At 54.1% G+C, this 27,507-nt stretch overlaps 4 protein-coding genes across 5 annotated transcripts; 3 read left to right on the top strand and 1 right to left on the bottom strand.

Moving 5' to 3' along the window:
* The first annotated feature begins 2,970 nt into the window (after positions 1 to 2,970).
* Positions 2,971 to 8,507, top strand: C12H15orf40 (chromosome 12 C15orf40 homolog). The gene is made up of 4 exons (XM_028502235.2): positions 2,971 to 3,392; positions 4,342 to 4,468; positions 6,903 to 7,030; positions 8,392 to 8,507. The coding sequence occupies exons 1-4, from the start codon at positions 3,279 to 3,281 to the stop codon at positions 8,485 to 8,487; spliced, it is 465 nt and encodes a 154-aa protein (XP_028358036.1). The 5' UTR covers positions 2,971 to 3,278; the 3' UTR covers positions 8,488 to 8,507.
* Positions 8,508 to 8,541: 34 nt separating this feature from the next.
* On the top strand, positions 8,542 to 11,264 carry LOC114488685 (tigger transposable element-derived protein 1-like). Its single transcript, XM_028502445.2, is given in 7 exon segments — positions 8,542 to 9,530; positions 9,533 to 9,565; positions 9,568 to 10,347; positions 10,350 to 10,587; positions 10,589 to 10,722; positions 10,725 to 10,824; positions 10,826 to 11,264. Coding segments are annotated over 7 exon segments (1,770 nt in total). The 5' UTR covers positions 8,542 to 9,484.
* A 4,859-nt stretch (positions 11,265 to 16,123) lies between these two features.
* RAMAC (RNA guanine-7 methyltransferase activating subunit) lies at positions 16,124 to 20,637 on the bottom strand. 2 transcript variants are annotated; one of them, XM_028502237.2, is made up of 4 exons: positions 20,554 to 20,637; positions 19,599 to 19,647; positions 18,200 to 18,411; positions 16,124 to 17,300 (listed from the first exon to the last, which is right to left on the bottom strand). In XM_028502237.2, the coding sequence occupies exons 3-4, from the start codon at positions 18,367 to 18,369 to the stop codon at positions 17,114 to 17,116; spliced, it is 357 nt and encodes a 118-aa protein (XP_028358038.1). In that variant the 5' UTR covers positions 18,370 to 18,411; positions 19,599 to 19,647; positions 20,554 to 20,637; the 3' UTR covers positions 16,124 to 17,113. The 2 variants fall into 2 exon arrangements, with proteins under 2 accessions (XP_028358038.1, XP_035869061.1); XM_036013168.1 differs by lacking the exon at positions 20,554 to 20,637 and having other exon boundaries at positions 16,218 to 17,300; positions 18,200 to 18,400.
* LOC118497827 (translation initiation factor IF-2-like) lies at positions 19,071 to 23,575 on the top strand. The gene is made up of 3 exons (XM_036013553.1): positions 19,071 to 19,095; positions 20,226 to 21,503; positions 23,322 to 23,575. The coding sequence occupies exons 1-2, from the start codon at positions 19,071 to 19,073 to the stop codon at positions 21,191 to 21,193; spliced, it is 993 nt and encodes a 330-aa protein (XP_035869446.1). The 3' UTR covers positions 21,194 to 21,503; positions 23,322 to 23,575.
* The last annotated feature ends 3,932 nt before the right edge of the window (positions 23,576 to 27,507 follow it).

The raw sequence follows: 27,507 nt of genomic DNA, 5'->3' as shown, positions 1-27,507 counted from the left end.
GGAGGGCGGTGTGCGAGGGAGGAGGCCGGGGTTCTGGCGTTCGGGGCATTGCAGCCGCCTGCGCTGTGCTGCACTGAGCTGGGGGCGCGCTGAGGGCAGCTGTGGGCGGCACCGGAGACGGAACTGTTCACTGACACGGGGCGTCCCTGGAGTTTTTAAAAATAAATATTATCCATTTATTATTTTATTTTGGTCGTTCGTCTTTTTCTTCTAAAAGCTGAGAGTAAGATGCCGTTTTGGAACGAGGGTTCCCGTTCCCTGAGGTTGAACTTTTATCCTTCATTTACGAGCAGTAACGCAACACAGAGGAACAGCGCCTCCCGCTGCCGTGAAGGAGGTCGGGGGAACTGCAGCAGTAACATCTGCTGTGTCTGTTCTCGGTCCAGCTTTTGTGGTGTCGGTTGTTCTCCCCCGTGGTCATGGCAGGAGGTGGGAAAGTGAGGGCTGCTTGCCGTTGACCCTGTGGCAGTGTGACGACCGTCCCCCTGTGGTTCAGCGTCAGTAAAGCCGCCCGAGCGATGACCGCGAACCCGACTCCGCACCAGGCACTCACACGCATTCTTGTCTGTTTCTCGCGGCATCGCTGCGGGGTGAGTGAGAGCCGTTATACAATCCCCTCGTCACAGGCCAAGAAGCGCGTGTTTACAAGCCTCGTCGGTGGTGGGAGGCAGAACTGAGACCCGGGTCTCTCCTCCAAGCTGCAGAGCTGGGAAGACATTCTTGTTCCGGGTCCCAAAGGAACACGTCCCCGTTCTCTCCAACCTGACAGTAGGACCCGGCTAACCTGTATTTACTACAGAATATTAAGTATATTCTGTTTTTATTTTATTTTTAAGATTTTATTTATTTGTTTATTTTTTATTTTTTATTTTTTAGAGAGAGGGGAAGGGAAGGAGAGAGGGAGAGAAACATCAGTGTGCAGTTGCCTTTCACGTGCGCCCTACTGGGGACCTGGCCTACAACCCAGGCATGTGCCCTGACTGGGAATCGAACTGGAGACCCTTTGGTTTGCAGCCTGCACTCAGTCCACTGAGCCACACCAGCCAGGGCTATTCTGTTTTTCAGAACGTATGGTTATTCCAGGATCTATCCACCCCACCAATTGAGACACATTATTTGTCTGCATTATCAGAGCATCCTTTGTTTTAGGTCTATGTAACTGGTAGCTGGAGTCTCAGAGAACAGGTTTCCCTGGGGCTAGACAAGCCTGAGTGAGGCCCCTAGGGGGAAGCGGGGCTTCCAGGGGGGAGGGCCGCCTGCAGCATGTCCGAGACGAGCTGTCCGTTCCCCTTTCCGGTCCCATCTGCTCAAACCGCTGTCTGTCCTCTGCTTCCCTGGCCCAGCCTTTCAGATGCAGAGCCCGGGCACTGTTGCCTGCATTAGACAACACGTGTCCTTCATGAGAGGGGGGCTGCGGCCACAGAGATCCCGCAGCCCCAGAGCCGCACGGCTCCTTTCTTCTCTCGCCCAGTGTGTGTGCTTTAGCGATCCATTTTCTCCATTGGCAATGCCAACAGGAGATGGAGTTTCCACATGGAACTTTTTTTTTAATTAATTTATTTTATTTTATTTTATTTTAATTTTATTTATTTATTTTTTAGAGAGGGAAGGGAGGGAGATAGAGAGAGAGAGAGAAACATCAATGTGCGGTTGCTGGGGGTTATGGCCTGCAACGCAGGCATGTGCCCTGGCTGGGAATCCAACCTGGGACACTTTGGTTCCCAGCCCGCGCTCAATCCACTGAGCTACGCCAGCCAGGGCTTCCACATGGAACTTGACCAGGAACTGAAAGGAGGTAAAATTAGGAGCCAGTACAGACATTTATAATAAGTTTTCTGCCATTTGGGTCAGAGCCCCTGCGCTCCCCCACACCACTGGGCACCACCCCACTCTTCCTCTCCAGAGACAGAGATCTGGGGTGTGATGAGCCTGGGGCTCAGTTGGTGGCAAACAGGGCCAATGGCTCCACTCTCCCCCGCACTCACCTTCGGGAAAGGCTGAGTGGTTCTTTGCAGGATCCCCTTGGTTTCCAGACCTGTCCAAGCCCCCCCCCTCCGGGGCTGCCGACTTACCCGGTGCTATATGATGCTGGCTCGGCGTTAGTGCCTCATTTCTTGACTCATTCTCAACAAAGACAATACGGTTTGGGTTGAACACCTGGTTCACTTTGTTCTACCAAAGCCTTCTTACTGAGTGGCCTCCGGGTCCAGGAGGGGTGGACCACCCATCCAAACCCAGCTGCCCATTTCCTCCCTTCCCTGCAGCACCTTGAGCACGTCTGCCACTCAGGGCCACGCCCTGCGCCCCACCTCAGGGAACTGCGCTGCCTCTGAAGTCGTGCAGACAGCCAACTGCCTGCACCCTCAGGTGCGCTCAGCCCCCTCCTGCACTCCAGCTCCCCATTTCTGGACTTCTCTCAGCCCTCCTCACCCCCCTGCCCAGTGAGACTCCACCGTCCGTCATTTGATCCTTCCGCACTGGCCATCTTGGATCGCTTTAACCACTCAGCCAGTAACTCGGAAGCCCCTTCTACCCACCTGGAGGAATCCAGTGGCCCTCGACTTCCCGGCTGCCGGGTCCAGCATGTGCGAAAGCTCACAGATGGAGGCCGTGCTGGTTTCATGGCCCCCCGAGCCCACCTAGGTCCCTGGTGCAGCTCGGTGCCATTCCCCTGAGCGTTTGAACCTGTGCCACTCGCCTCACACCAGCACCTTCCCATCCTTGGCTAATGAAAGGAGCTCCAGCCCCTCCCACTACACCTGTACACACGCCTGCATGTGCGCCCGGGCTGCCCACTTAGGAAGGCAGCGGTGTCCGCCAGGCTCCTAGCAGAAGGGCCAGTGTCTCCTGTTGTGTGCAGAACCGCACCCCCTGCCCCGGCTGTTCGCCCCCTTCTGGTTTCACTCCTACCGGAGTCAATAGGACATTATCCTATTGGCTGCCATCCTTTTTTTTTTTTTTTTTTGTCTTAATGTCATGTGCCCCTCTAGATAGTTAACCCCTTCACAGTGAGTTCAAATGATTCCCTGCACCAGTTAGCTTCCTCTCCGTACACTGGGATTCGGAGCGCCTGGCCCAAGGGGGGTGACCCCCATCTCTGGGGCGCCTGGGCCACTTTCCAGGGCAAGAAGGTCCCGCGCGGCCGTGGAGAAGCGAGTATTGCCGCCGCCGGCCGGCAGGTGTCGCCCTGGTGCCGGAGCGGCCGCCGGCCGAGGTGTGCGCAGGCGCAGAAGGCGTTTCCGGCGCCGGCCGCCCGCGCCACCGCCTCCCTGGAGAGGATGCTCGGGCTGGGTTGCGGACTGAGGCCCGTCGGAGCGGGACTTGGTGCTCGGGCCTCCGCCCGGCTCCCTGCGGGCGCCGCGATGCCGAAAAAAGCTGGTGCGACGAACAAGGCTAGTAGCCAAGTCCTGTGGCAGCGGAGGGGTGGGCCGCGGGAGAGAAACATCACGGCGGGCGTGGGAGCTCCGGCCGCCCGCCCGCTCCTGGGGGGTGGGCGCTCCCGGGGCCACGTCCCCTGCAGTCCCGGTGGGCGTGTGTCCAGAGGCGTCCTCGGCCTGCGCCTCCCGGGAGGCTCTGTTCTGCCCCCTCCCGCCTCACCTCTTCTGTCAAAACCTCGCCGCGCCCACTCTGCGCGGCCAGCTCCAGCCGGCACGTGCCCGGGTCGCCCAGGCTGGACCACCTCCCTTCCCCGGAAGTGACGCCTGCGCGCGCACCGCACCGGGTGTTGCTGCAACAGGGATTCTTTCTCTCCTGCTGCGGCCTTAGTTCGGGCGGGGGGCTGGAGGCGGCTGGACCCGGTGTCCTCGTGCACGCTGACACAGCCTCTGCTGCGGGCTGCCCGGCGCTTGCGTGCTCCGAGCGGGAAGTTCTGCTGCAGCTAACTCACCTAGTAGGTCTTTAAACATCACCGTTGTGCCGTCTCTTCCCCTGATTCACACGCGCGCGCACGCAGGCTTCCAGGCTTAGCTGTCCACAGGCATTTATTAATTAGCTCGTGCCGCCTGAGACACAAAACATAAGTAAGTGGCCTCTGCCGCTGCGGGCTGCACAGAGGAAGCACAGAGCCCACCATAGACACTAAGGTTCAGGTCGGAGTCAGGTCTCCGAGGCAGGAAGGGAACGCTCTACGGGCTTGATGGGAAGGAAGGCTTCGTGGAAGAACTCATTTGGGCCGTGACAGATGCTGGAAAACCATTGCAGGTGGCCAGAATTCCCCGCACACGGACGATTTAGCCCAGCTCGTCTTGGTTCAAGGTGAAGGGGAGTAGTGGAAAGGTCAAATGTGTGGGGGCATATTTTGTAACCTGTAAAGTTGTAGCGTGGTTGTTGTTGTCGTTTTAGGGTAAAAGCCAGAGCAAGGAGCCAGAGAGACCACTTCCTCAATTAGGTCCTGTGGCAGTTGATCCCAAAGGCTGTGTCACCATAGCCATCCACGCCAAGCCTGGCTCTAAACAAAATGCTGTCACAGGTATATCTGAACGCTGGGGTGGGCGTCCCGCGTGGATCAGGCGGCCCCTCCCCCTTCCCTTTGCCTTTGTTGAAAGTTTATCCTGCACGGTCAAGTGCGTTTTTCACACGTGCAGTTAGAAGCTTTTTTCATTCTTAAATTCTCGATTCTAATATGAAGTTGTAAAACCAGTGTTTAAGACCATACAGAGTTTAAAGCGTATCAGATTGGATGAAAAAACATGGTATGTTTTTCTTTTTTAAAAAATACGGTGTTTTAGAAAGGGCACATAAAAGACGTGGGTGGTTTAGATTATTAGCTGTCTTATTCCAGCACTGGAGGCGTTGGCTAGAGACAGAAAGAAAACGTTTTGGTGGAGTTTCATGATCCAAGGAGGAAGAGAAAACCTGACATCTGAGAGACTAAATCATCAACTCCTGTGTGAACTTGCTTTAAATCAAAACGATACAAAACATTTCTGGGTCCGGTTTCCTCATCTGTGAGATGGGAAAATTGGACTAAGTTAAAAGCTTTGAAGCTATTGCCTCAAGAATCTGCAGTGGGCAAGGGGGGGCAGCAGACAGGGTCTCTCAGGAGCTGTGTTTACGTCTGTTTTAAATGTGTTGGGATTTCAGGGGAAATTGCTGTGTGTGTGTGGCAGGAAATTCAGAGTGGAAAATAAGTTTCAAAGCCATTGATCTGAATTACGTGGAAGATGTTTTTCACCTCTAAAAGCATGCCAATTTTTAAAAATATTTTTTAAAACAAGACCTCAGAGCCCTGGCTGGCGTAACTCAGTGGATTGAGCGTGGGCTGTGAACCAAAGTGTTGCAGGTTCGATTCCCAGCCAGGGTACATGCCTGGGTTGCAGGCGATGGCCCCCAGCAACCGCACACTGATGTTTCTCTCTCTCTATCTCCCTTCCTTCCCTCTCTAAAAATAAATAAATAAAATCTTAAAAAAAAAAACAAGACCTCAGAACTGGGGTGCCAGGCCTGGCTGCAGGAACGGCCGTGTCAGCTTGGGCGTTTGTTGGCAACACCCTCTGTGGCCAGCATCTCCCGAGTCGTTGCCGTGGGCACCGGCTGCTCTCCGAGTGCCACGTGTCATCAGATCTAAGATGCCACCAACTGTGAGCTACACAGATAGTTCACGCACCAATTAGAAAGACAAAATCTATAACCATTAAACACTTTATGTCCATCTATTATAACATCTGGATTTCGGGGAGATGAAAATTTGAGAAAGCACACCTTAGAATCAGTGCCAGGGGAGGAGGACGGTTGTTTGACCTCATTCTCGCGGAGCCCGTGGCCAGGGTGCCCATGCAGGGAGTGTGAGCGTGTGAAGTGCCCGCCAAGTGAGCCCAGACGCAGGGCCAGCTCGAGCTCACTTGCAGCCTGCTCCGAGTAAACAGTTTCTCTCAGAAACAGCGGCAGAAGGCTGACCACAGGCAGGCTGCTCTTTGGAAAGGCCGTGCTGATGGGCGAGTCAGGACCAGCACTATTCAGAAGCGGTGTTCTTTGTCCCCGGATTTCAAAGCATGAGTTTGAATTTATTTTTGATTCACAACATCACTTGCTAGCCATGTGACCTTGAGCCCATCTTGATTCCTATGTCATTTGCAAAATGGAAACTGTATTGGTATTGATGTCTTCATAAAGTTATGAGGATTAAATAAGTTAATATTTGCAAAGTCCTTAAACATGTTTGTGTGCCCTTCACATTAGTGTCTGTGTTATGTAAACGTTCATTAAAGATTGCATTTTGAGCCCCGGCTGGTGTGGCTCAGTGCATTGAGCAAGGGCCTGCGAAGCAAAGGGTCGCTGGTTCGATTCCCAGTCAGGGCACACGCCTGGGTTGCAGGCCAGGTCCCCAGTAGGGGGTGTGCGAGAGGCAACCACACATTGATGTTCTCTCCCTTTCTCTCCTTCCCTTCCCCTCTCTCTAAAAATAAATACACTCTAAAAAAAAAACTTTAAAAATATATTGCATTTTGAAAACATTAAAGAAGGATTTCACGTAAGAGACAAATCCAATTCAGTGCTCTTGCTTGCCTGAGGAGGAAGCCCTGAGCAGGTCTGTGCAGTCCAGGGGCTGCCCTAGTCATCCTTCTTCAGGGAGGTCGCTGGAGCCACGCCCCTGGCCTTGCTCTCTGCCTGGACCGCTTCCTGCCCGGTAGGCCTAGTTCCCAGCTGCCCAAGTCCAGGATTCTGCAGGCCCAGCTTGGTCAGCAGGGTGCGGGTAGATGCTGATTTTCTCGTCTGGATTTGTTTTCTTACTGGTGGAGGCGCATTTATTGTGTTTATCACGCTCCCTCAGGCCCGATTAGTTTCAGCCTTCATCTCTGCATCCAGCAGTTATTCAGTGAAAACCCGTGTGCCCGACAAATGCAGACTACCCCCGCTCCCTGAGGGAGGACTTCGGGGTGAGGTCCGCACCGTTCCCGTTCCAGATCTGACCCCCGAGGCTGTGAGTGTCGCCATCGCGGCGCCCCCGTCCGAAGGAGAGGCCAACGCGGAGCTCTGTCGGTTTCTCTCCAAGGTCCTGGAGCTCAGGAAGAGTGATGTGGTTTTGGATAAGGTGGGTGTCTCTTTTTCTCCTTTTAAATACCTTCGAGCGGCCCGCCTCAGTCCTTCTTTTCAAAATGCTGATGTTTTCCTTTTCCAAGTAATTGAAAAACTGGTTGTTTTTAACTGTCGTTCCTGCTACTACTCAAATCTGTGATTCTTCCTGTTTCGTCTTCATTCTTACTGCGTTGGTCCTGATGCAGACCGTCCACGTGCCCTTCCGTTCCTCATCCGACACCATTTCCAGGACTCCCTCCCTTCCAGAGTCACTGCTGTACCTTCTCTGTCAGGTTACCTTTGCCCCTCCTTTCCCTCGAGTCACACCATGCTGAACAATCTAAAATGGTCCGTGTTGTTGGCCATCTCCATCAGCAAGTCCATCGAGTGTTTTTGGCCCCACACACACGTGGCCCTTGCTCACTGGGGGAAGCTCATATGAAGCCATTCATACCGAGGGCTTCTAGTAAGGTGGCGCCAAGACCGCCGGGGAACGCATTCTGAAACTCAGGTTCTAGACCATTGCCCTAGACCTGCTGGGATAGCTCTGCACGGGCGAGACCCTGCCTGTGTGCGTCTCTTAGAACTCTACCTATTCCCAGAGCTGTGCCCTGTAGCTCCCCTCCAGGTTCCAGCTGGCATTCAGAGGCATCGATGGGTAGGCTGCACCTAAAAGCCCACCTGATCACACCCGGTCCCTCAGCATCACCACCTGGGGCAAGTCACATCCGGTCTTCTGCCCTTGCGCACGCTCCGACGCTTGCCGGAAAGGCACTCCCCGCTCTTCCCCACCTGCGCAGCTCCCAGCCAACCAGATGAAGCCCTGCTCCAATCCTGCCTTCTCTAAGGGCTGTGTTTCAGAACATGTCCCCTTATTGGCAGCTGTCTTAGGCAACCATGGGATCACAGCACTTGGAAGCGTGGACAGCTTATTCTAATTTTCAGAAACGCGTAGCAGCATGAATAACGATTTGTTCTGTATTTTGGAATTATTTAATACCAAGTTTGTATGAAGTTGCAGTATTTGTTTTGGCAACTTAAAAAATAATGGTTACTTTAAATTTAAACAAAAGAATGACTCCAAACCAGAAATCATTTAAAAGTTTTAATGCCCAGCCTTTGTTGTGAGAGAAGTTGATGGCCAGATGCAAAAGCCCTGGAGAGTAGTGAAATTGCAGTATGGTGGGATCTAAGAGGGGCCTTCGGGTGGGTCTCGGGGGCTGGGGGAAGGGGAGGCTCAGCCGGCAGGACGGTTGCGGGCCACCCTCTGAGAGCCCCGCCAGCACGTGGCTGCCGCGCAGGCAGCCAGGGTCCGTCTCTGACGGTGTCGGGAGGTTCAGTGTGTCACCCTGACGTGGGCTTTTCCCTCCCACCCAGGGCGCTAAGTCTCGTGAAAAGGTGGTGAAGCTTCTGGCCTCCGTGAGTCCAGAAGAGGTCTTGAAGAAACTGGAGAAGCAAGTTGAGAAAAAATAAAAGTAAGACATTAAAAAATACATCTTTGAGGAATTTTTTATTGTTAATGACAAAGAGACTGTTAAAAAGGAAAATGTATTTAAATGCATAGAAGAAAACGTAAACCAAAACATCCATTTATGTTTAAATGAGAAGAGGTCTCTGCACCATGGATATAGGCTCTAAAAACCCCTGACCCCAAGTGGCTTGGAAAGCATGAGCCAGATTTCGTGGCATTACAGAACAGCCGGAGAGGACAGTCAAGATGACCCGAGTCGGCCCCTTTTCTTTTGTGACGGGGCCTCTGATCTCCCGAAGCTGAGAGACACTCGGGGTCACACTGTGCAAGGTGACGACCAGGACCCAGGTCCCTCAGCTGCTGGTTGAGTGCGGCCCGCCCTGACGGGAGACCGACAGGAGAGCGTTCCCACGCCACTGCCGGAGTTCTGGGGATGGCCTTCTACTCCGGTTTCCACGTGACGGGAAAATCGGTCCCTGCTGTGTAGTCTGTATGTTTCAAAATGCATATCTATGTGCAAAACTGTCGTCTACATCTTTTTCAAAAATGCTTCAGCATTTTGTGGGAATGTAAGAATAATCGAGACTTGCACAGGCATATCTTTTTCCAGGGCCCTTTGCAGGGACCTGTGGTTTCACACGCTGGAGGGCCGTGGCCGCTCTGTGCTGAGCAGTTCTCTCAGGGCCGTTTTCCTAGCGGCACTCGCTCACTTTGTGTCTCTGGGTCACATTTTGGTAATCCTCACAATATTTCATGCTTTTTGTTGTTATTATTATATCTGTTATGGTGACCTGTGGACAGGGACCCTTGATGTTTCTGTTGTCACTGTTTCGTGGCACCGTGAACCGCACCCACACGAGACAGTGAACTTGGTGGAAAAGTGTGTGTGTTCTGGCCGCTTCACCTGCCAGCTGGCCCCCCGTCTCTCCCCCTTCCCTCCGGCCTCCCTGTCCCCCGGGACACAGCAGCGGTGCAGTCGGGCCAGAGGACCACCCTACAATGGCCTCTCGGTGCCCGAGGGAACGGAAGAGCCGCACGGCTCTCACTTGCACCAGAAACTGGAGGTGATCGAGCTCAGCGAGGGGGCGTGTCCAAGGCAGAGGTCGGCCGCAAGCTGGGCCCCCTGCGCCAGACCGTCAGCCAGGTCGTGAATGCGAAGGAGAAGTTCCTGACGGGGGTTGGAAGGGCCACCCCAGCGAACGCACGAGTGGTGCGGGAGCAGAACAGCCTGATCGCCGACATGGAGAAGGTGCTGGCGGTCTGGATAGAGGGTCAGGCCAGCCGCAGCGTCCCCTTAAGTCAGAGCCTGATCCAGAGCAAGGCCCTGACCCTCTTCAACTCGATGAAGACCGAGAGGGGGGAGGAGGCTGTGGAAGAGAAGGTCAAAGCCAGCAAAGGCTGGTTTGTGAGGTTTAAGGAAAGGTGCCCTCTCTGTCAGTTCAGAGTGTGTGCTGAGGCCACGGGTGCCGAGGCAGAGGCTGCAGCAAGGTGCCCGGGAGCTCTAGCTAAGACGATCCACGAAGGCGGCTACACCGAACAGCAGATTTTCAGTGTGGCTGAAACAGCCTTATACTGGAGGAAGATGCCCTCTCGGGCGTTCGTAGCCGGAGAGGAGAAGCCGGTGCCCGGGTTCGGATCTTCCCAGGACAGGCTGACGCTCTTGTTGGGGGCTAACGCGGCCGGCGACTGTAGGTTGAAGCCGATGCTCGTTTATCACTCAGAAAATCCCACGGCCCTCAGGAATTACGCTAAAGCCACTCTGCCTGTGCTGTACAAGTGGAACAGCAAGGCCTGGGTGACAGCTCACCTGTTTACAGTGTGGTTTACCGAGTATTTTAAGCCCACCGTGGAGGCCTACTGCTCAGAAAAAAGATCCCTTTCAAAATACTGCTGCTCGTGGACAGTGCGCCGGCCCACCCGAGAGCCCTGAAGATGTACGATGAGATCAACGTCGTTTTCGTGCCCGCTCACGCCGCGTCCACGCTGCGGCCCATGGGTCAGGGGGTCATCTCAGCTTTCGGGTCGTACTATTTGAGAAACACGTTCCGCAAGGCGGTAGCTGCTGTGGACAGCGGCTCCTCCTACGGGTCTGGGCAGAGTAAACAGAACCTTCTGGAAGGGGTTCACCATTCTAGAAGCCATCAAGAACATATGTGACTCATGGGACGAGGTCGGAATCTCCACGCTCACAGGAGTCTGGAGGAAGCTGATCCCGGCCCCCCCGGAGGGCTCGGGGGGCCGATGTCTTGCACGGAGGAGGTCGCCGCGGGCGTGGTGGACATCGCGAGAGACCTGGCACTGGACGTGGAGCCTGAGGACGTGGCCGACTGGCTGCGGTCGTGACAAGTCCCCGACGAATGAGGATTTGCTTCTTGCGGGCGGGCAGAGAGGGTGGTGTCCCGAGACGGAGTCTCCCGGAGGCGGCGGCGGCGAGGAGGCGGGGCTTGCGGAAACGGCGACCGGGGATCTGGAACACTCCGTAGGCCTAGTGGACGAAGCGGCGTCAGGCTTTGAGAGGACGGACCCCAATTTTGAAAGAAGTTCCGCCGTGGGTAAAATGCTGTCAAATAGCATTGCGTGCTACAGAAAAATTATTCGTGAAAGGAAGAATCAGTCGGCGAGGCAAACGTCACCGTTGTCTTATTTTAAGAGGTCGCCCCAGCCACCCCCGCCGCCTTCAGCAACCACCACCCCGACCGGTCAGCAGCCGCTGACTCCGAGGCGAGACCCTCCGCCAGCAGAGAGACTGCGACCCCCGGAAGGCTCAGACGATGGCTAGCGTTTTTCTGCTGTAAAGTACTTTTTAGGGTGCGTACCTTGTTCTGCCTATACCTCACGCTGACAGAGCCCAAGAAAGAGGCAAAACCCAGCTCGTGCTGCCCCAGCGGCAGGGGCAGGAAACCTGGCCCTGGGGCCTCTCCCCACTCCTTTGCTGGGGGTGGGGGCCTGGAGAGAGCCAGAGCGTGTAGGTGGTGCCTTTGCAGGGTTTAAAATCCCAGGCGCTGAAAACTCACACACGGAGGGAGGCAGTTCTTTCCTGGCTGTGGGTTCCCAGCATCCCCCCGCACAAAAATTCTAGGGATTTGGGTAATAGTTCCTTTAACTATAATGCAGAATATCAATTTCGGAACCCGCCATGGCCCCCATGTCAGGTTTTTTATGTAATACAAGTGCCTAGAGACTAAAAACGTAAGGCCCTACTAGAATTTCCATTTCGGTCCAGGAGGGGGCACCACAGTGCCGAAGCGGAGAGCCGCCCAACGTGGAGAAGGCACTGGACTGCGCCGTCGGGAAGTCCCTCCTGCAGCGCCTGAGACCGGCGGTCCTTCCTGTCCCGTTTTCTCGGAGGCTCCTTGGAGGCTGCCGTCTCCCCGTGCCGTGAGCGTAGCTCAGGCTAGAGCGTGGGGCCAGCCGGCCGACTGGGTGCCCGAAGTGCAGGGTCACTGCCGTGGGGGAGTCAGTAGGACCCCGAGTTCCTCCCTTAACTCACAGCTTTCAGAAATCCCCTTCAGTTGATGTTTTTGAGAGTGGAATCGGGCTGGACGACCGACAGGGACTCAGTTCTAAATGAGAGGCCAAATGTACTTGTTTGAGTCGAGAACACGCCTGCCAGCGAGACTGGGCAGCGGCACCCCTGGCGAGCATGTCCCGCGCCCCCTGCCCCTTAGGGACGTCTCCTCCGCCGGCTGTTCGGAGGCCACCTGGAGGGCGTGGGGTCGGGGTGGGGAAAGTGCGGCCGGGTCACCCGTGACCGTCTGGAGCTCACGTTTCTGCCACGGGGAGCGGCCCAGTGTGTCTCCCAGCCCCTCCCCTGGGACGGTACTGGACACTGGGGATGGAGGCACAGGCGCTGCCTTTTCCTGAGCTCCAGGGGGGACACCGCCTACGTCTCCCCACACAGGCTCTCTTCCGAGAGTCCTTCCGATGCAGTGGAGATGCTGGGCATTCCATGACCCTGTTCCGGCTGTGTGTCCCGCTGTCTGTCTGGTCCCCTTGCTGTGAGAGTTCGGGCGGGGGGCACAGGCCGACACTCTGCGGCACCAGTTGTAGGCTGTGGTCATTTCTGCGTGAAGCTCCCCTCACCCACGTGCCGTTTTACTTTCGCGGTGGCTTCCAGACCGTGCCAGAGCCTTGGGTTTCCCCAGTGACACCTGGGGGTGGGAGCACTGTGGGGAGTGAGGGGGCGAGGCAACAGAATGTGAGCCTTGTGTCCTCCCGGAACTGTGCTTCCGACGCGGGGCCCGGCTGCCACACGTGGCTGGTGAGTGCTGGCAGGGTGGCCAATCAGGTTTCAGAATAAGAGGTGAAGGTGTCATCAAAATAACAGCCATGTCGGAAACAACACCACCAAGAAAGAAGATGTCGAACATGGCATGTGACTCGGCGGGTGGGACAGAGGAAGGGGAGCGAGGGAGGGAGGCGGCCGGAGCAGAGACCGAGAGGACGTCAGCTCCTCCCTCCATCCCTCGCTGGAGTCCGGAGGAAGGGAAGCCAAGAGGTGGAACCAAAAAACACGTGAAGGTGTCGTCATCAAGAAAGTGCTGGAGAAAGGACAAGACAAAGGTGCGGATGCAAGGCACAGCGTCCCAGGTGGAACACGAACCAAGGATGACGGACAATGGGACACGACCTGGTCCAGTTCTCCGATTTGGAACGTGACAGCTCACGGCCGTCCACATGGGAAACTGGAGTCACGGGCGGGGAGGTTGGGCACACACCTGCACGCTCGCGTGTCATGGGGGGGCGGGGACTGAACGGCTGCAGTGTTTTAGGGGGTGGGGTAGTGTTTATGAAAACTGAAAGTACCAGTCCTTTGACACCCCCCCCCAGTCCCACCTTTGCAGACCACCCCACAGAGCACGCCTGAGCACCAGAGGACGCGGGAAGCAGTGGGGCGTCGTCAGCAGGGCAGAGAACGGGAGACCAGACCGCCCAGTGTCCGCCGGGGGCAGAACGGTCGTGCTGTCATTGGCAAATCTGTACTGGAGCGTGTTACCAAAACCAAACCATTAGATTTTAATCTGTGACTGCTGGCCTGGAGTCTACTATATTTTGTTGCATAAACAAAGAGCATACATACATATGTGTGTATGTGTATGTGTTTTTATATATAAAATAACCACACCTTAATAAAAAAAAAAGAAAATGTTCATGTATGTCAGATTCATGTGTGTGTGTGGGGGTGTGGGGAAGAGAGACACACGACAGGCCGAAATCGCCAGCTGCGCACAGATTGTCCACGTTTGTATTATTTCATTTCTTGATCACATTTCTGTGTACATAAAACGTGTATAGTGAAGGAGATTTTAAAATGAGAAGAGCACACAAAAAAGGAAAAGCTCTGGCCCTGAGCAATTTGAGCAGCTTCATTCACTTAGTTCAGACGAAGAGGCTGGAGCTCCTGGCAGGAGTTAATGGCACTGGCAGCGGAAAAAACCGTGAGATCACCGTCACGTCATCCCCTGAAGCTGGAGAAGTCACTGAAACTTAGAGAAAACCTAACTGGTAGTTGATACATGCGGGCGCTCGGTGCCCTGCCGGGACCGGGGTGAGAACACCAGCCGAGTTAGCCGGCAGCCCGTGCAGACATCGGTGGGGGACCTGCGTGCTGTGTGTGCCCAGGGCAGCCCGGGGACGCCCCGCGCTCCTTCTGGGGCCGCAGAGCCCACGCAGACCGGGCCCAGCCTAGTGGCAGGCAGTGTGTGCGAACAGTGGCTTCACCCTGCAAGGGGGCGTGCAGTCACATCCGACACACGAGTTTGGGGGGGGACTTGTTAACCTGCGCCTCCCATACCATCCTGGAAACCCTAAAATCCAAGGGGTGTTTTAAAAGCTCGTCCCCACTTTTCCAGTCTGATAGTGTTGGTAACTCCTTCACATTTTAATTCATGTAAGGAAACGTTCACAGCTCCTCTTCACTCAGTGTCCTCCCGGCCTCACCCTCTGGCGGGTACTCTGCGTCCTGGACACGAACACCGCACGGTACAGGTCACCAAACACCTTCCTCCCTTCGCTGCAACACACGTTTGTGCAGCGTCGGTTACGTGCCACTGGGGGTTAACGGTCACAGATTCTGGTTTCCTGCGTCACTCTCGCATGAGTGCCCCTTTATTTTCACGATAACGCTGGGAGAGGGCAGGGTGGGCATGATCCCCGAGTTTGCAGGTGAGCAGTTAAACTCCGAGTCTAAGTGGTTTTCTCAAGGTCACACACCTTGCAGGGAGGGAACTGGAAGCCAGGACTCCTGACACTTAATGCCGTTCCAACAGACCATCTGTTTGAGATTAACTCCATTTGACACTATTTTAATCTTCTTATATTATTACTGTTTTTTTTTAAGATTTTATTTATTTATTTTTAGAGAGGGAAGGAAAGGAGAAAGAGAGAAACATCCATGGGCGGTTGCTCGGGGCCGTGGCCTGCAACCCAGGAATGTACCCTGACTAGGAATTGAACCTGTGATCCTTTGGTTCTCAGCCCGCGCTCAATCCACTGAGCTACGCCAGCCAGGGCTATCAATACTGTTTTGATGTAATTTTCTGTCTCTGTGCATGAAGCAGAAACCATGTCTTTTATGTCTTCCTGGTTTGGGGCACACGACTGCTGTTTAAGAAAAGAAAAAAAAAAGGGAGAGAAGCTAATGTGAAAAAGCTCTATCTCAAGAGTTCCTGTGTGTAATGAATGAGGATAAATGTCAGTGTGCCTCTTTAAATATACTACATAAAATAAAACATGGAATGTTGGGTTAAAAAAGAAAAGAAAGAAAACACCACCAGCATATAGATGACTCATGCGGAATGCAGAGACAGCTCACGTGAAAGGGAAGGTTCTTACCCTCGTTTCGAGCAGGGCTGGTGGTCAGACCGTGGGTGCCGTACTCTGTCGGGGTTAGAATACTCAAACGTTTTTGGACAGTCCCCTTCCCCCTGAGCCTTCTGAGAGGCACCCCCACCTCAGCTCCACCCTGGACTGCTGGATCTCCCCCCCGCCCCCCCCCCCCCGACCCCAGCTCTGCCCCGGACCGCTGGGTCTCCCTGACGAGTGTCAGGAGCGGACACCGCAGAGGGCCTCCAGGGCCCTACTCCACAGCTGCGGCCCGCTGCCGCCCTGCTTGGCACTGCCGGGCCTGCTCCGGTGAGTGGCTGTAACAGCCCAGCTGCTGTAGGAGAAGATGCTGGGCCACGGTCCGGCCGGGGTCACCTCTCGGGGCCGCGTGTCCACAGTGGCACGACCTGTCTCTATGGGTGTCCGTTAATGTGATTAGAGGAGTGGAGGAAACCCCTTGCTTTTATGTACATCTGAGCGTGAATAGTTGTTTTATTAGGTCCTTTCCAAAAAACAAAAAAGGTTACCAGAAAGATGGCTCTCCAGGACGGGGGGAGAGGAGAGGAGAGCTGGGGCCGGAGCATGGACACGTAGCCCCCGGAGAAGCCGAGGGCCCGGCGCGGAGTGTAGGAGAGACCGCAGACGGCGGAAGGTGCTTTTACTCCCTCTGGCCTGTGAGGAAGCATTACACTTCTAACATTACTTTTAAATCAAATAAACCTTTCTCAATGGGTATGAAAGAGATGGTAATAGAAGAGCATAAGCCTCATGGCACCGTATGAAAGAACAGGCTAACCACCAAAACTTGAGGAGTAGATTCATATTTTGAGTATTTTATTTAAATAAAGCCATTGTAACGGCCGTTAAAATTACTTGAAATGTAATGATCGCTCTGAAAGAAAGTTACAGCATCACGGTACTCATAGAAGAGGAAGCGGCAAAAGTGCACATCTGGGAGGGAATGTGACATCGCAGAGGCAGCCAGCACTGAGCACCGGAGAAGACGACAGGGTCAGACAGTGGCAGTGGGGTCCACGACACGTGATTGGAAAGGACGGGGGAATGTTCCAGCGTTTTCCTCGTACTTTTGTGCGGCATGAATTTGGACCTACTATGCTTCAGTTAGCAAAAGGCCTTAGACTTTGTATAAAATAACTGCGAGCCCTAATCCCACCCACCATGAGATCAAGACACTAGAAGTGAGAACGATTCCTTCCTCGTGTTACGGTTTTATCCGTGACACTCCTCTGAAGGAGACCGTGATGGCCGTGGAGCTGACTCACACCCGCAGAGGAGTTACGAAGTACCATAGTCACATAGCGACAGGAGCCCCAAATGAAATCCACCACAGTTGCTCTGCCTTCCAGGGGCGGGCGTTAATGTTAACACAGCACAACACAGCACGGCTGTGCGTTCACGAGTTGGCTTTACGACCTCTGTGAGACCGCAGGGACGGGCACATCCACGTAAATGGACATGTGCTCATACTGAAGAGCGAAAGCAAAGGTTTTCTGTTTTAGCATTTCTAACTGCCGTGTGTAGCAGAGACAGAACGGAAGGCTGGACAAGGAGGAGCCCGAAGCTCTGCGAAGTCCTGAAGCAGAAGAGTCTGAGGTAGAAGGTAAGCGACATAACCCAGCAACCATCCCACCTCTCCGGTCAGATCTTAGATGCCCCAAGTTCCCCCCAAAATTAACCTGTTCTCTACAATCAGATGTAAAACTACGACCAACAGAAGATACACACGGGTGTTTGTCTCGTTAACAACGCGGACGGTTTTACTGAAAGCCGCTGACGTTTGCGTCAGTAGTAGCCGTAGGGGGGCCGCTGGTTGTAGCCGTAGTGTCCGTGCTGGTGGGGGTAGCAGGCTTCCTGTCGGTGCTGCTGGTAGCTGCTGCCCCAGGGCCGGCCGTGCCACTGGTTGGACCGGTTGTCACTCGGCCACCCCCGCCTGCCCTCCCGGCCTCGGAACTGTCTGTTATCTTGCAACCTGCAACAGAAAAACAAGAACACGTGTGTACTTCCCTTTTAAGACAACGCAGGACCAGTCTACCCTGTGGCATGCAATTTGTCGATTGAGTACTCAGTAAACAAGAGAGTGGTGAACACTTTTCTCTGTGGAACGTTATGGCACCAGTTACTCAGAAACACCCCCAACACTCAAGTCCTCCTGTCACTGTCGCACTGGGCATGACTGGCAGAGAAATGGGCAGACTCCAACCCAAACCCAAAACAACAAGATGGTTCTGATTCAAATGGAAAACTGTTAAATTGTGAAAACAAACAAACAATGGTGATTTATTCCTTTTGTCTAATCCAGGGGTGTCAAAGTCATCTTCACCAGGGGCCACGTCAGCCTCACAGTTGCCTTCAAAGGGCTGGAATAAATTTAGGACTGTCTAAATGGAACTACTCCTTAATTGTTCAGGAGTTGAAATTACATGCGGCCCTTTGAAGGCAACTGCGAGGCTGATGTGGCCCCCGGTGACAATGAGTTTGACCCCCCCCCCATCTATTGTGAATTATTAAATAGAAGTAACTTCCACTATATGTACTTTCTAAAATAAAACAAAAATATTACCTTCTTTATGGAATTTTATGCAAAGTTTTGCAGAAGACTTAAGGTTTTTAAAGTCTATTTGCAAATAAAATATTCATCCACAGAAAGAATGTTTTTTAAAAAAATTAACACATACACATTTAACAATGAGGTGAAAAACCACATGGGCTGACGAAATGCTACGACAAGTGTTTAGCAGCCAGTTACTTTGCGCCAGGGAACAAACACCCGGGTCCCTGCCCGCGGCGGTCCCAGGGCCAGCAGACTGAAGCCTTCCCTCCCAGATCAGCCGTCGTCGGCACGTCACTCGTCCCCAGCAGTACACGTACCAGTTGCCCCGGTTCCTCTGGCCCCCACCGGCCCTGCTGTTCCACTCCTCGACGATCGGGGGGGACTCGGGGGGACGCTTCAGGTACTCCTGGTACTCCTGGTCGCCTTCTGTGAATCTGCTGGCGAACATCTCTTCAAAGTTGGGGACAGCTTCCGGACTATCAGTCATTCTGGAGTTCTGTGCACCTCTTAATTTGTTCCTGTTAGGGTTCTAAAAAATTAACAGTAGTTTGCCAGTGAAAAAAATAAGAAGTAAACAATTTTCGGTATGCCCAGGATAAAATACGTGACATGGCTTAAAAGAAAAAAGCCAATTTTTAAAAAAATGTAGTCTAGAGTATTTTATAATGGTATCCAGTGTATTCTCACCCCAGATTCTGTGACGAACGAGAAATGACTACTATGGCTATAAAAACTGAAATCTGTATCGGCTGGGTCTTCCAGGACCTTTATGAATTCACTGAACAAGTAGTATTCCTTCACTGACATTTCCCGAGATCCCTCTACATCTGAGAAAAGATGGGGCTTAGGCCGCAGGGACCTAATTCTTGAGAGACCAGGGGACAGAGTTCACTTCTTTCCACCTTAACCCAAGTCCTGGAAGCCCGCTGCAGCAGCATCCTGGCGGCAGCCCCACTGTCTCGCCTTCCCCCACCAGACACTGGTCCGCACTCCCTTCCCCTCCCTTTCCCGGCCCAAACCCACCTTTCTGCTCTTTGCCTCAAGACTCCTAAAACCTGTCTTCTGATTTGGGGCACCTGTGACATCATGCTAAACATTTTTTTAAAAATTCTCCTTATCTGACATCCCCCAAATTATTTTTCTTCCTGTATTTAACTTACAGTAGAGAGTTTTTGACAAAGAGATGTGATGTCGGCAGATCCCTGCTTCACTAGTTTGTCCTTCCTCCAGATCCCTCAAAACACGCACATATTTGTGACACTGCCTCATCCCAACAAAATTAATCCAACGATTGTTCGGGTGCAAGAAACGACGTCTAGATTTTCACCTTCAGACCACTGCCCTCTCAGAGAGTATGTGCCTTATGAAAAACGGCAGGCTTGCCACGTGTCTGGGCCTGGCACACCGCTGTCCAACTCTCCAATCTGAGGCACGGTTTAAAATACATTCTGCTCACTAAAATCCGTGCTTGGGTTTCTATAGGGGCCACAGAAATCACCAGACAGATGGCCCATCGCTAGCCAGATGGGCAGGAGAAGTCGCAAGGCAGGGCAGATGTGCTATTCTACTTTTAAGTTCTCCCACAGCGCCATCCCACGAGTAAATATATTTATCGTTACTCATGAGAGTGCAGTTTAAACAGAATGCTATTAGCCAATGTTACCACAATAAATTTAATTAACAAATATAATTTTTATTGATTTGAGTTTTACTCACCACAGGGATTTGAAGTTGTACAGTTTGAGAATGTCTGGGTTGTGCAGATCTGTGGGAGGGGAAAAAAAAACAACCTTCAAGAAAACCCTTAAAGGACACATGGACAAAAACTAGGGGGAGGGTGGTAATGGGAGGGAAGTGGGGAGGGTTGGGAGGGTGGGCTGGATTGGGAGTAAAAGGGAGTAAACTGTACTTGAACAATGATTAAAATAAAAATTAAAAAAAAAACAACAACCTCAAAAGGCGCAGGGGAGGGAGCAGAGACCATATAGGCTTTACATTAACGCAGGGGTTGGACTGAAAGTGCCCAAAAGTGCCAGCGATGAGCCAGAAAATGATACCAAGGCTCGCCCGCTGAGCCTTCAGAATTAGTTTATTAGGTGAACTAGAATCAGTTTACCAGGTAAACTGGTTCTGGTGTGAATAACTAGTTCCAGCACAGGGCACGTTCTTTTCCGCTGGAACGAGGGGGCGCAGCCTTTCAGACTTGCGCTCGAGCGTCAGTTTATTTACCACGAATGAAACCACACAGGACTCTGGCTGCAGGCGACTAACCCCCGGGAAGGACTGACCAGAACGGGGTCTCGCTGCCCCAGGCGGTGAACCCGGGGGACCCAGGGAGGTAAGGACTGGAAACCACCGCGCTTTTCCAGTCCGCTCCCAAAGCAAAGCAGACCGGGGCTGGTCTGCCAAGGCGGCGGCAGGCTCGCCCCTTCCCGGGGCACCTTGGACGTCCGGGTGCGAAGGAAACCAGAGGCCGGGAAGGGCCACCGGCTCCCGACCTCGCGGAAGCTCCCAGACCCGGAGCCGCAGACCCAGGACAGCTCGCCGCTCGGCTCGGCTCGGCCCGCCCGCCTCCCGCCTCCCCGGCACCCACCCGGGCAAATCACCCTCCAAACGCTGTGCCTACTCAGCTCGGGCCGAGCTCCGCCGCCGAAACACGCAGAAAACCCACCTCCGGTCCGCGACGCGTCCGGCTCCACACCCCCCCGCCTCTCCAGGGTAACCGGGCGACTACTGTCAGAATCCGACACCCCCCCGACTTCCGCTTCCGGCAAGCGACGCACCGGCGGGCCCGTCAGATCTCGCGATATCTAGGGCGCCGCGTGGGGCGCTCCCGCAGCTTTTCGGGTGGTGGTGCGAAGGTCGGCGCGCGCCCGGCGTGCCGGCCTCCAGGGCGCTGGACACCCACCTGGCACCCGTGTAGAAGTCGTCCCCGTATATTAGTTCCCCTTGAGTGGGAGCCGGTGACGCGTGGGGACGGAAGTCCTGGAAATCTGCAGAGAAGGGAGGGAAAGGCCGCTTCCGGCCGCCTGCCCCCACGCGGGTCAGCGGAGGACGCGAGGCAAGCGAGGCCGCGGAGAGGGGAGCGAGCGGGTAACCTCAGCGGCGCGGCACCTCGGCCTCCTGCAGGGCGGGCCTCGGCTGGAAGAGGTCCACACTCCGTTTCCAACGTGTTTTCCCCAAACACGCCCCTCCCCCCTCCGGCGGCAGGCGCCAGCGCCCGGCTGCCCCCGCCCGGCTGCCCCCGAGTGCCCCGGCCACGTCCTCTCCCACCTTCCGCAGGTGCATACAAGCTGCATATCCCAAACTAGCTCGGTCTCTTGCCTCCCGGCTACCTGCAGACTCTGCGCCCCTTTACGTGCCACCCCCAGCTTCCGGCGTGGGTGCCTGGATGTCTGTATGGGGTGCCATTTACTGCCTTTCTGGCGCCCAGCAGTGACCGGGTTCTGCCAACTGGACCCCCGCAGGAGTTCTGACACCCGCCCAGGCGCCCTGCTGCTTCCACCTGATCGGAGTCCCCGTGATGGTCCCCCGAACGGCGGGAAGGCAGTGCCTTTCCCGGTGGCACCGCTCCTCCAGCACGGCCCCCTGTCGGCCCCTCTGGCATTTCGGCTGCCATAGGTTTGGATCATTTGCGTTTTTTAAAATTTTATTTTATTTACTGACTTGAGAGAAAGAAAAACATTGATTTGTTGTTCCACTTAACTATGCATTCATTGGTTGATTCTTGTCTGTGCCCTGACCGGGGATCGAACCCACAACCTTGCCGTTTGGTAGCGCAGCTCTGATCCAAAATCTTGACCAGCTCCCTGTTGCCTGTAGAATAAAGGCCAAATTTAGTTATTCATTCATTTATTCATTCATCTTTCTGTTTTTTTTCTTTTTTGCTCAATCCTTCCACCCTCCAGCATGCCCCCAATTCATTAACGTGGATTCAAAACTCGAACTTCATTTCCTGCTGCTCCCCTTTCATTCCCCCTTTGCCCCCAACACTGAAACTTCGTGTGTTCATTCCATGCTTACCACTTTCTAACTCAGAGCTGAAATTATGCACCAGCCACCCCCCCGCCAGCCCATACAGAGCCCTTCACCCAGTTCATTCCTGCGTCTTGCCGTGTGTGATGTTGTGCTCTGTATAGAGCAAGCACTCAGTTACGTGTTTCTGGAATGAACCATGGAACCACGAATGTTCCGAGCCATGTTTTAGAACCATTAACCGAGCACACGTGTACGGGATAGGGCGGGTGGCAGATAGGATACGCCTGGTGCTGGGGAAAAGGGAAAGCGGAAAGGCCAAGGTTGCGATCGTTGAATAGTCGATCCCTGAGCAGGTGATGGGAGGAAAGGGTCAGGAGGAGTCCGGGAGGACTCCCATTCCGTAAGTCTGGGGAGCAGGGATGAGAAGGGGTAGCCACAGGGTGAGCTGGTTTTAAAGCAGACAGGAGCCCAGAGCTCAAAAAGATCTGTAGAGTTTGAGGCAGCAGTGAGTTGTCTGAAAGACAGTGTTTAGGGGGTTGTTGGGAACACAGGGCCGAAGCTGAAGAAACAGAGGCTGTGCCCAAATATGTCAGTGTGTGAGTCATCCACGGAGAAGCAACGGTCGGAATCGTCAGTGTATGTGAGCCTCTCCACAGGAGAAAGTATTTATAGAGAAAAGCAGAAGGCCAGGGCCTACGCCTCAGGAAATGCCCAGATTTAGGAGGCAGGGATAGGAAACACACACTTGAAAAGAAGATTAGAATAAATATAATGTGTGGGTGGCGATGTAGCCGTTGAGAAGCTCAGGAAAGCGCTTCCCTACCTGGTGTCAGGAGACAGGAGATTTGGAAAAAGGAGAGCTGTCGAAGGCCTGTTTGCTGATTTCGTTGCAACTTCCTGATGGCGTTATTCCCGGGTGATCAGGACTCACACAGAAACGAGTGTCTTTCTTTTCTGAAAGTCCATTCATGGCACTTGGGAGCTCACGGGCTTCTGAGAGTTGCTGTGAAAAATTCTAGGTATTCCAGCCAATTTTCAGGTGAAACTATTGTCGCCCATAATGTTTTTTCATATTATATTTTATCAGTTATTGTGCCTCATTTTCTGACATCATCAGGAAATAATCTGTTCTGTGAAAAGGAATTCTCCAGATAATTGACAACCTTTATATACCAAAACATTTTCCTTGGAACCACTTTTAATGGAAATGTGCCTAAAATATAGTACTTACTTATATGCAATAGTCAGAGTATTTGTGCCATAATTTAATCTTTGCTTGGCAACTGAAGGCCATTGGCATCATTGGTTATGATGTTCTGCTGCATGGTAAATGTCCTGTTGACACGTATGGAAAAGACTGGCTGTTGTTAGTTGACTCTGCTGTCTGTTATTAGTGTTACATCTCAGTATTTTATTTTCTAGCCACTTTATAAATTAACCCTATTTTACCCATAATTCAAGCCTCCCTTTGACCTGGTGATCTGGAAGCAAAACGCACCAGCAGAAGACCCTAAGGAATCCTGGCATCGAGAGAGCCCCGTGGCCGTGAGTGACCCGGGACAATGACCATTCCAGAGATGGTGACACTGAGGTGCAAAGAAAGGGCATATCATTCATGCCAGGGCACAGCTGGTAAGTGGCAGCAGGGTTTTGGTCAAGTCTGTGCTACTTCAAAAGGCCTCGCTTTCTCCCCAGTGAAACACCGTTTTCTCCTTTCCATTTCCGACTCCACAAACCTTTAGGCACGTGAAACAGCTTTGCTTCTGCTGAACGGCCCAGGCCCTTCTGCACGGTGGGCGTGGCCCTCCAGAAGGCAGGGGCTCGGCCCCTGCAGCCTCCGCACCGGGGCCTGGGCTCCGCCAGGGACCTGCCTCCCTGACTTTATCTCCTGCAAAATGGGAGTGATAATCCTCGCTGCTTCTCTGCTCCGTGAGGTTATTGTAAGAATTAATTATTGTGTAGGTAAAGTACATTAGGATCAAGTGGAAAAAGATGCTATGGGAATGCTAATGGTAATTAGAGTTATTATATGTTATGTAAATGTTTAGTCTCTAAGAAAATATTTCAAGTCATATGAGACATTGGCTTGGAATCACATCCGTGCTCCTGTGGCTGTAATTACATGCAGTTGTTTTGACCAGAGATTACAAGATTTTAATCCAGTTCTTTGCCTCCGTGTCATCCTCCCACATAAGGAGTTCTTTGTGTAAGGGGGTTTTTTCCGGGAGCGTGCGGGGAGCCAGCCAGTGCTAGTTACAAGTTTCTCTGCTCCCTGAGTATCACCGTTTACCACGGAAGCCAGTTGGTATCCCGGGAGAAATCACAGAAGAAGGGAAGATGAGCAATCTTGGGGAAGAAAAAGTTGTGAATTGGGCTTAATGGGTTGGAATCAAAGTCTTCTCCAATTCTAAAGTTTGTGATTATGATACGAAGGTATTTCTCTCTCCTTTTTCCTGCTGTTCATACGTAAATAATGGCACCAACTGTGTTTTCTAAGTACAAGTGATTTCAACTCGCATTGCACAGCACCTGCCTAGTTCTGTTTCGTGTGACGGGGCTCATCTGGAGCCTCGTGACGACGCTCACCTTCAGCACCCCTCCCGCACATCCTGTGGCTGACTGCGCATGCTCCACTGGCCGCTCCGGTGGTCTCCGTCAGCACTGCCTCGGTCCTCCCTGCTCTCTGTCAGACGCGAGAGTTACATGTAGACCGGACCCCGGAAACGCCCAGAGAGGCCCAGGGGCTTGTCCAGAGTTTGCTCTCAGCCTCTCCTCACCCCACCCACACGACCATCATCTTTCCTCCTGGTAATTTTCCAGAATCTTTTCCAATGAAGCAACATCACAGTGCGAGTGTTGAGAGCATTTCCTAAGCACTGGAAAACGGCTGAGTGAGCAGGACCCTCATCCGAGGGTGAGCCTGTGACGTGTCCCCCACTGTACGCGGGTGAGCCTGCTGGGTTTCAGTCCAGGCTGGCGGCAAGTGTGTTGTCCGTGGTGACGGGGAGTCCGTTCCACACGTGTGTGTGAAGCCAGCCTTGCCTAGTGATCTTTGACAAGTATAGGAGGCCCCATTTTAAAGCAGACGTTCAGGTGACACAAGTGTCTTCAGTGTGAGTGAGTGTAACAGTGCAGGGGATGGGGAGAGCACCAGACAGGGAGTCCAGACGCCTGACCTCCTCCTGGGGGTTAGGGTCGGGGGAGGCCTCTCAGAGGGTGGGGCCAGCGGCTGACCCGAGGGCTGGACCTAAGCAACCTGAGGCTCCTCCCCCGTCCCCTGTCCTTGGAACTTATGTTCTGACCACCGTCCCCACCGTCCACTTTCAAGGGTGCAGCTCGAGAGAGCGAGGTGTTGAGCCCGCCTGGACCGAACCCAGTGAATGCCTCCGTATGAACTCCAGAGATGCCGGTGGGTGGGGCCGAGATCTGCGCATCCCGCACTCGGCCCAGACAAGCCTGGTGGGTCCGCGGCCTTACTTGCGGAGGCCACCACAGGTGGGGTGTGCGCTGCCCCTCCCCACCGCTCCTTGCTCTCCTGTGCGGGAGCCGCTGTGCAGACCAGCAGCCACGCAAGTCGCCGCCTCCCTGGGCTTCTGTTTTTCACTTGGTGTCCTGTTTCACAGATAAACTTAAGGTTCAGCATTAATGCCCTGGGTTCCCCAATCCTGTACGTGCAGTTGGACCTCTTTCTGCCCCTTTCGCCTCTCGTCTCTCCGTCGTGCCGCTGTGAGACTCCGGTCTGTGCGGTCACTGCTCCTCTGGGCACTGCTCTGGCAGTCACACCTCCCCCTTCTCTGTTTCCACCCCCCTTCCCGGCTCCTCCCACCCCTGCACCCACCGTGGGGGCTGGCTCAGGTTTCTCCAGTCTCAAAACAAAACCGATACCCTGCCCTCAATCCCCTGTCCTCTGCTAAATATCTGGGATCTCCTTTCTGCACAGGGGGAGTCTCTGACAAAGAGCGCTCTGCACCTGCAGCGTGGCAGCGCCCCTCCCCCTTGCTCGTCACGGCAGCCCTGTGTCTGTCCCCGACACGCCACGCCACTGAAGCGGCTCTGGCGGCCTTCACCGGGCCTCGGACCTGGGGCCAAATTCAGTGACTGCTTGTCCGGAGTCTTCGGTTTATTTAGTGTCTGTGCAGCGTTTGACACTTACCTCCTTCCTCCCTTAAACCTCCTTCTCACTTTGTTTCCGAGTTTTGCATGGCGCCCCTCTGCCCTAGGACACCGCTTCCTGCCCCGCTTGTCCCTAAACGTCGGCGCCCCCTGGCCTCGTCTGTACGCTCCTTACGTTACCTCTGCGGACCCAGTCTCCTTTCCGGCTTCCAGCCGTGTGCTCACGGCTCCGGCCACCCGCGCTGTCTGAGCCTTTGCCTCATAAATACTCCTGCCGACTAGAAACTTCTCTCTGGGTGTCCGACGGGCGTCTCCAGCCCGTGTCTAAGTGTGACGTGAGTTTATCTTTCTTCCTGAGCCTGTTCACCCACCTCTGTCTCCACCAACCTTGAAGAATGCTTCCTCCTTGCTACCCACACCAGGAGCCTGGCAGCCAGCAGTCCCGGACTCCTCCCACACGCCCAGTCCCTCCCCGAGGCCCGTGGACTGAGCGCCTGACCATTTCTTCTGTGTCCACGCCTCTCCTTTCGCCACTCTTAGGTCTGACTCGCACCGCGTCTCATCCAGACCACAGTGACAGCCCGCCGCTGGCCCCTGCAGCCAGACTTGCCCCCTCCGGGCCCTCCTCCATTCTGCCAGGACAGCGTCCCTCTTCAACTGGAATGAAATGCACAGAACAAGAAAATAGGTAACAGTGTCACCGGCTCTTGTGTATCCACCAGCCGGCTCAAAGTGGGTTCTTTCCAAACCACAAACTCAGTCGCACCTACCCCTCGGTCCGCCCCCCTTTCGGTGGTTCCTGACCGCTTCCAGGACACACTGTGCGTTCCTCAGTGCGGAGTCGCAGCCCGTTACGGTTTGGTTCTGCGCTACCTGTGCAGCCTCATTGCCACCCTCCCTGCCCAGGTGCACAGCCGCGCCCCAGGGTTTCAGGCTCCCGGAGGAGCCCGCGCCGGTGCACTCGGCAGCTCTCGGCCTGGTGTGTCACCTTCCGCCGGCCTTTCGTGACACCCCCTCCTCGTCCCCAGCTCCAGCGAAAACCGAGTGTCTTTTCCTCCATGTCTTTAACATGAATAGTCACATATTTACCATAATGTATCGTCATTTGTTTACATCCACCTAAATCCTAAACTCCTTGAGAGTGAGGCTGCATCTTTCACGTCTCTGGCCGACTTGTTGAGTCTGGCGGCGTAACGCAGGGCTGGCGCTCAGTAGATGTTTGCTGACCTGGCCCCTGCCTTCCTCCCCGGTTTTGTATTTGACTCGTCTCTCCCACAGAGCGAACACTCAGCCGTATTCACTCGCCCCCGTCCTGTGCACAGCGTCTGTGTTCCCGGGGCACCCCCTTATCACGGCACCACCTTATCGAATCTGTCCGTTTTCCTGCCCGTCTCTCCTGTTGGAATGCAAGTGCCGGGAGGCCGGGCCCCTGTGTGATGTCTCCGCCTCCCCACCCCACCCCCAGCGCCTGGGGCCAGGCCGAGGCACCCGAGGCCGGGAAAGACGTCCGTGACCCTGTGAAAGAAGGAGCCAG

Source organism: Phyllostomus discolor, chromosome 12 (assembly GCF_004126475.2).
Source record: "Phyllostomus discolor isolate MPI-MPIP mPhyDis1 chromosome 12, mPhyDis1.pri.v3, whole genome shotgun sequence".
Taxonomy (NCBI): domain Eukaryota; kingdom Metazoa; phylum Chordata; class Mammalia; order Chiroptera; family Phyllostomidae; genus Phyllostomus; species Phyllostomus discolor.
This window is presented reverse-complemented; position numbering and strand designations above follow the sequence as displayed.

Bases quoted from the DNA above. Each gene is read 5' to 3' on its own strand.
- C12H15orf40 (XM_028502235.2), top strand. From the start codon at position 3,279: ATGCTCGGGCTGGGTTGCGGACTGAGGCCCGTCGGAGCGGGACTTGGT. The intron at 3,393-4,341 runs GCTAGTAGCCAA...TTGTCGTTTTAG, and splicing joins AAGCTGGTGCGACGAACAAG to GGTAAAAGCCAGAGCAAGGA. The intron at 7,031-8,391 runs GTGGGTGTCTCT...CCTCCCACCCAG, and splicing joins GTGATGTGGTTTTGGATAAG to GGCGCTAAGTCTCGTGAAAA.
- RAMAC (XM_028502237.2), bottom strand. From the start codon at position 18,369: ATGACTGATAGTCCGGAAGCTGTCCCCAACTTTGAAGAGATGTTCGCC. The intron at 17,301-18,199 runs GTACGTGTACTG...TTTCTGTTGCAG, and splicing joins CAGAGGAACCGGGGCAACTG to GTTGCAAGATAACAGACAGT.
- LOC118497827 (XM_036013553.1), top strand. From the start codon at position 19,071: ATGTCGGCAGATCCCTGCTTCACTA. The intron at 19,096-20,225 runs GTTTGTCCTTCC...CAGGGAGGTAAG, and splicing joins GGCAGATCCCTGCTTCACTA to GACTGGAAACCACCGCGCTT.